Below are 5,991 nucleotides of genomic sequence, written 5' to 3'. Positions count from 1 at the left end.
AGTTTTGGCTGCAAACATCTATATATTTTGTTTTTGGAACATTTAAGCCCCGCCCACTTACATGTTCATATAAAGTTATTATTTGAAGCTTCAAGCGTTTAATGTGGTTGTCTCTCTCTCTCTCTCTCTCTCTCTCTCTCTCTCTCTCTCCCCTGCAGTGAAAAGCCTCTCCCGCTCGCAGTTCTTCTGACAGACCAGCAGGGCAACCAGTCCGCTGCCCATCCACAGGACACTCACCTTTCCACTAGCTTTAAGCCCCTCCCATCTGCATCAGGTTTGCCCTCTGGCTCCGCCTCCAGCCCTTTGGCCCCCTCTCCAAGTAGGACCAGGAGCCCCCGCTCTTTCTTTGGGAAAACCCTCAGTAATGCCAGGTCCCTCCCTGCTCTCTCTGTGGATACCTGCCTGGAAGACTTGGCTCCTCCCCCTCCACCTGTAGAGGATTGGTCTGTCCCATTACAAGCCCCGCTCCCACCTAGAACGCCGTCACCTGCTGATCCCACCACTAGGTGTCCTGTGATAACACCAGAGGGCGACTCGTGTCAAACTAATAATAAACAGGCCACACCCGTCAATCATAGCCCAGCTTCAACTTTGGCTCCTCCCCCTTCCTTCAGCCCAACCAGGAAGTGGTCTTGTTTAAGTCTGGATCAACCCGATGTGGTGGATTCTCCAAACCAATCGATCAGCCCCCCCGTTCAGCCTCCCTCAGACTCCGCCTCCAACCCCCCACCGCTTGGCCAGCCCGTCAGACCCGCCTCCAGTCCGGTTCACCGAGGCGCCCTGCCTGTAGAATGCTGGGCGGAGAACGTCAACCGGTACTACAACTCCCAGAATGCAGCGGGAGGTGGAGGAGTGGCGGCAGCAGAGGCTGGAGAGGAGATGTCTGAGCTGGAGACGCTGTACCAGGCCAGTCTGCAGGCTCCCAGCATGCACCGGGGCAGCCGGGGGGTCAGCCCACAAGCAGGGGGCAGCAGAGCAGGTAGAGAGAAGATAAACATTAGTCTGTGACAATTAGAGAAGTAGAACCAATGAATAAATTCTGATGAACTGGTTTAAGATCCAGACTAATTCTGATCAACAGAATTTATCAGGATGATGAGATTCTGGATCCATCAATATAATTATCTTTCAGTTTCTTCAGGTTCTGGTTTACCAGGAGAGCCATGATGAATGAAAGAACAGTATCAGGTCATTGTCTGATAAACTGAGAGTCTAGAGCAGGGGTGGGAAATTCCTTGGTGCCGGTATCCTGCAGCTTTTAGATCCATCTTTGGTCTAACACACCTGAATCAAATGGTTGAATTATCCCCTTAGTCTGCTGTCGGTTCCTCCAGAGTCATCTCAATCTTTGGATTCCTTAATCCAGGTGTGTTGAACCAGAGGCACATTTAAAAGTTGCAGGATACGGGTCCTCAGGAACTGGAATTTCCCACCCCTGGTCCAGAGCCAGTCTGGTCTGTTGAGCAGCAGGCTGCAGACCTCTGATCCACTAGATAAAAACCTTGATTCCATCTCAGCGTGGAGCTAAACGTCCTAATCTTTAATATGCTGGTGAAGATTCTCAGTCATCCAGGTCAGTTATTCCAAGAAAGATAAACAACAATCCTCTGGACTTTGTTTCCAAGTTTGAAGTTTCTCTTCCATCCAGGAAGCTTTTTAATTCAAAATGTCAGAAATAGTTGATTACTTCCTGCTATCATCTCAACCCTACCTTCCCCTTTAAAGGGGAACAGGAGACCCCCCCCCTATTCAGAGACATAGACAGGTATGGGCCTGGCAGACTGACAAAGAAGCCAAACATAAACCAGGCTTTGTTGGGCTGCTGGATAAAACCTGGAACTAAACGCTAATTCTGACATTTTGAATTGAAAAATCTTCCTGGATGGAAGAGAAACTTGGAAACAAAGTCCAGTGGAATGATTTTTAACTTTTTTGTAACAAAACCTTAAAGGAAAACACCGTTTTTTTTACATTGGGTCCTTGATTTTCCGTTATTCCATCATGTTCTACTCTCCCAGATGAGTTTAGTGTCATTTGGAGCCGTTCTGAAGATATTCCGTTAGGTTATATCCAGTAACGTCTTCCTATGGGCAACGACTTGAAGGCACAAACTAAACTGTTCATCATTTATTCTTTATGGTACGCCAGCATTCAGAACATGGAGGCCAATCACTGTCCCCCAGACATCCGCGGTTAGTTTTTTTATATTTATATATTTTTTTAAACAACGCAGCGTGTATATGACGTCAGCAGCGCACTACCGTTCATTCTTCCTGTCCTCTGAACTGCTGCTAGTTTTCCTCACATGCCTGGAAGATGTCTAGTGCTGCTACCACAGATGATCTCACTCTCCAGATGAACCATTCAGATGAGCTAGAATGAATAGAAGGGGTAGAGCGTAGCCACCTGCTGTAATGTACATTGGTTAAATAAAGTTTAAAAAATAAAAAATAAACTCATACACGCGCCGCTTTGTTTTATAGAGTGAACCAAAAAGAAAGCCTGGTTTTAGTTTAGAAAACATGCAAATAGAAACAGACGAACAGGTCCCCCCGTGGAATGGTGTTCCTTTGTTAGCCTGCAATGCCCCATACCTGTCTATGTCTCTGAAATGGGGGTCGTTAGAGGGAATTGTTGGCCTGGATGAATAGGCAAGGTCTTCTGTTCCCCTGTCATATTTTCCCCTCGCTAATATTTTTGCCTAAGCTAGCGCATGTTAAACCCGTCTGCTCTCCTTAATGCGCCCTAACAGCATGTTTCCATGACAACGTCACAGCTTACTGTGGAGTAAACTGCTCACTTTGTCTCACTCCGTCCAACTCCATGCTGATGCTAGCATCGGCTGTTGAGCGTGTTTGTTTGCGGGGAGGGGCAGCGCTCCTAGCTCAGAACGGGACGAGCAGAATCGGCGCCCGTCCAAGTTTCTTTCAGCTTTTTCGCAGCAGTAATTTAATTTTTTTTAATCAGCCACATTTTGGCCGATGTCAAATAATTAGCGGAACGTTAAGATCAGCCCTGCGATTTATCGGCACCGGGTTCTACGTAGAGCAGGCGTAGCTGCCTCTAGACCTGCCCAGGGTTTCACAGCTGGATAAATCTGTGGATCATGTGATGAACGTAAATACTTAGATACTGAATAAAATATGGATGAATACAGAACCCTGTGGAACTCCATTCACACACATCAAATAAATTAGTGACAGGAAATAATTCTGGTTTCTAAAACAGAAATGGAAATATGGAATTCACCATAAATGATTTTTCTTTGTGTGTTTTAAGGTGTGAGGAGGATACCATCAGGATCTGGACGCTCCAAAACACCGACCGCTGAAATAGAGAGATATGCCTACAGAAGTCTGGTCTCACCTGTGCAAAAGGTATAAATGGACTAAAAGCTGCTGCTTCATCAGTAAAAAAGATAAATACTAAAGTTTTATTATAACATTGATAACAAAATTAATGGAAAACTGGAGTCAAAATCACTGATTAACCCTGAGCTGGACTGATCTTCTGATATTACAGGATTCTGTGTTCATCTCAGGTTTAGTGGCTGTTTTATGAAACATCTGGAACAACAGTGCATGAAGCCTAATAATCAGATCAATCTGAGCTCTAGAATGTATTGAAATTTTAGTTTATTCATGAAATGGTTTAAAAGATATAAAAGCCAAAAAGTGTTTAATTATAAATGCACTTTAAAGTTTAAAATCTTAAAGTGCAAAGCCCTTAAAGTGGTTGAGTCAGATGCTGCATTTGGTCTCAGTAAGAGGAAGAAATATCCTCTTCATCCTCACCATCAGTTCCTCGCCTGAGATTACTGGAAGTTTCTAAAGAAATATTCTGTAGAAAGATTCTGATCTTATCTGTGTCGTCTGCAGCCCCCTGCAGGTGAAGACGAGAGCTACAGCGCAGAAAACCTGCGACGCCTCGCTCGAAGTCTGAGCGGAACCGTCATCGGGTCGAGACCGCAGACCCTCCCACAAAGATGTGTAAGTCAAACACAGGAGGATAATGCTGCCCCCTGGTGTTATCATGTCATCACTGCAGCCTATTTCCCTCCATGAATCAAACTGATGTGACTGATTGCAGCTAATGAATGAGATCAAACCAGGAAGTGGATTTAGTTCAAAGCATCAAACTGAGATCAGTCTGAAAGGTTTCAGCAGCTGCTGATGTTCATCCATCCTGTATTCAGCCCTCAGGAGTCGCCTCAGGCTGCTGCTTAAATTATTTATGCCTCATTTAGTTCCTCTGGTAGCTTTACCCTGAGCGCCGTCTGCCAGGTGAAGCTGACTCATGTTAAACATCCAGTAGCCTGCAGACATCTTCTGATCAGATTTACTGAAACTACGGTGGCTCAAAGGGTCCACTATCTGTCAGAATCACTCAGAGAAACTTTATCTGACAGTTTTATCTCATTTATGTTTTTATTTCACATACATCTTGTTAATTTACCTCCTCATTTTTTTTACTCCTCTTTTAAATCCATCTTCATCCCACCTCCTCTTCCTCATCCTGTCTGAAGGACCCCAATGTCTCCAGGCCCCCCCTCAGACACTCAAACCTTCACAGCACCTCCTCCCTCCCACGCTGCCCCAGCACCTCCTCCTTGCACCCCCCCTCCTCCACCTCCTTCCCAGCAGATCACGCCTCCTTCCATCAACCCCGACACCATGGACCCCCAGCTCCACAGCACCCCCACATGCAGGCATCACGGCCCCCCAGCTCGGGGCCCTCCTCCTGGGGACACTCAGGTAACCCACTGACCCCTCACCTCCTCACTGCTCCTCCATCACTCTCACATTTGTGTTGTGCAACTTTACCAGAAGATTATGAATTTATATAAAAAAATATACATATGGAGAAGTTCAAACCTGGAAACAAGGTCCAGTGGATTTTTTTTTTTTTTTTTTCGGAATGACTATGACCTGAATGACTAAGAATTTTCACCAGCGTATTCATAAGGGTGCTTATGATTCTATTGTTAATAGAATCTTATTTATAAAGAATCCCATAAAATCATTACTGCTAAGAGCAGGTGGAATGGACGGTTCAACAGAGCTATGGCTCTGGGTGAGAAATATGCTGCTCTTGCTTTACAAAGGGTCCTCTTATACAGCAGTAAACTAATTTTCCAGACTAGGTGGGATAAACCAGGGAGCCAGCTCTCTATTTTTAAAGTTTTTCTTTTTCAAGGGAGGCATGTCTTCCAAGGCAGTACACAAAGTACTAGTAACCCCATAAAAAATTATCAATTTGTTAACTCTGTTAAAGTAATCCTGAAGGTTATTAAAAAGCGGTCAGAGAGGACAGGGTTGTGAGGAAATACTTTTATTTCTTCATATTCTATGCCGTATGTCAGGACAAGGTCCAAAGTATGAAGATGAGAATGTGTGGGACTATTCACATTTTGAACAAAGCCTGTCAAATGTAAGGTAGCATTAAATGCTAGATTTAAGCTATCACCTTGAATGTCAGCATGGATGTTAAAATCACTCATTATGATGACCCTGTCAGAGTGTAAGGACCTTGTGGACGATGGTGAGTTACAAAAAGAAGAGGTTTTGTTGCTTTACAGTTTGGATGAGGGAAACTTGGGGTTAAATTTTCAAAATAATAAAAACTATTAATTGGCTTTGAGGTAATCAGTAAGTCAGACTGAAAGATTTTTGCTACTCCTCCCCCTTTGCACAGAATTTGTGCGCATATGAAATTGTAGTTGCCTCATTTATGCTCACATAATCCTCTTGCTGCAGCCATGTTTCTGTGAGGCAACATAAATCTATTTGATAATAATAGATCAAATTAACTAACTGACCTTTTTATTAGAAATACATTATGTTAACTAATAAAGTATCTAATGCTGACATATTCCTGTATTTGGAGAGAACTGATTGATTCTCATTGGTTTAAGTGCTTCAAGCTGACCATGGTAACTATGGCTACTTTCACCCTGCAGGCCTTGATGCTCAATTCTGATTTTTTTTTTTG

At 44.1% G+C, this 5,991-nt stretch overlaps 1 protein-coding gene across 4 annotated transcripts in view; it reads left to right on the top strand.

Moving 5' to 3' along the window:
* The window catches only part of LOC107104721 (inactive ubiquitin carboxyl-terminal hydrolase 54-like), a 31,095-nt gene that overhangs the window by 22,422 nt on the left and 2,682 nt on the right, over window positions 1-5,991 (top strand). For 2 of the 4 annotated variants that reach the window (XM_015404797.1, XM_015404795.1), the window contains 4 exons: window positions 159-979; window positions 3,280-3,377; window positions 3,879-3,989; window positions 4,523-4,754. In XM_015404797.1, the coding sequence (XP_015260283.1) occupies window positions 159-979; window positions 3,280-3,377; window positions 3,879-3,989; window positions 4,523-4,754 (1,262 nt within the window). The remainder of the gene's footprint in view (window positions 1-158; window positions 980-3,279; window positions 3,378-3,878; window positions 3,990-4,522; window positions 4,755-5,991) is intronic. The other 2 variants (XM_015404796.1, XM_015404798.1) reach the window with 2 other exon arrangements.

The sequence above is a fragment of the Cyprinodon variegatus genome, unplaced genomic scaffold, assembly GCF_000732505.1.
Source record: "Cyprinodon variegatus isolate N-32 unplaced genomic scaffold, C_variegatus-1.0 Scaffold1859, whole genome shotgun sequence".
NCBI lineage: Eukaryota > Metazoa > Chordata > Actinopteri > Cyprinodontiformes > Cyprinodontidae > Cyprinodon > Cyprinodon variegatus.
Note: the sequence above shows the minus strand (reverse complement) of the source record. Positions and strands in the feature narration are given on the sequence as shown.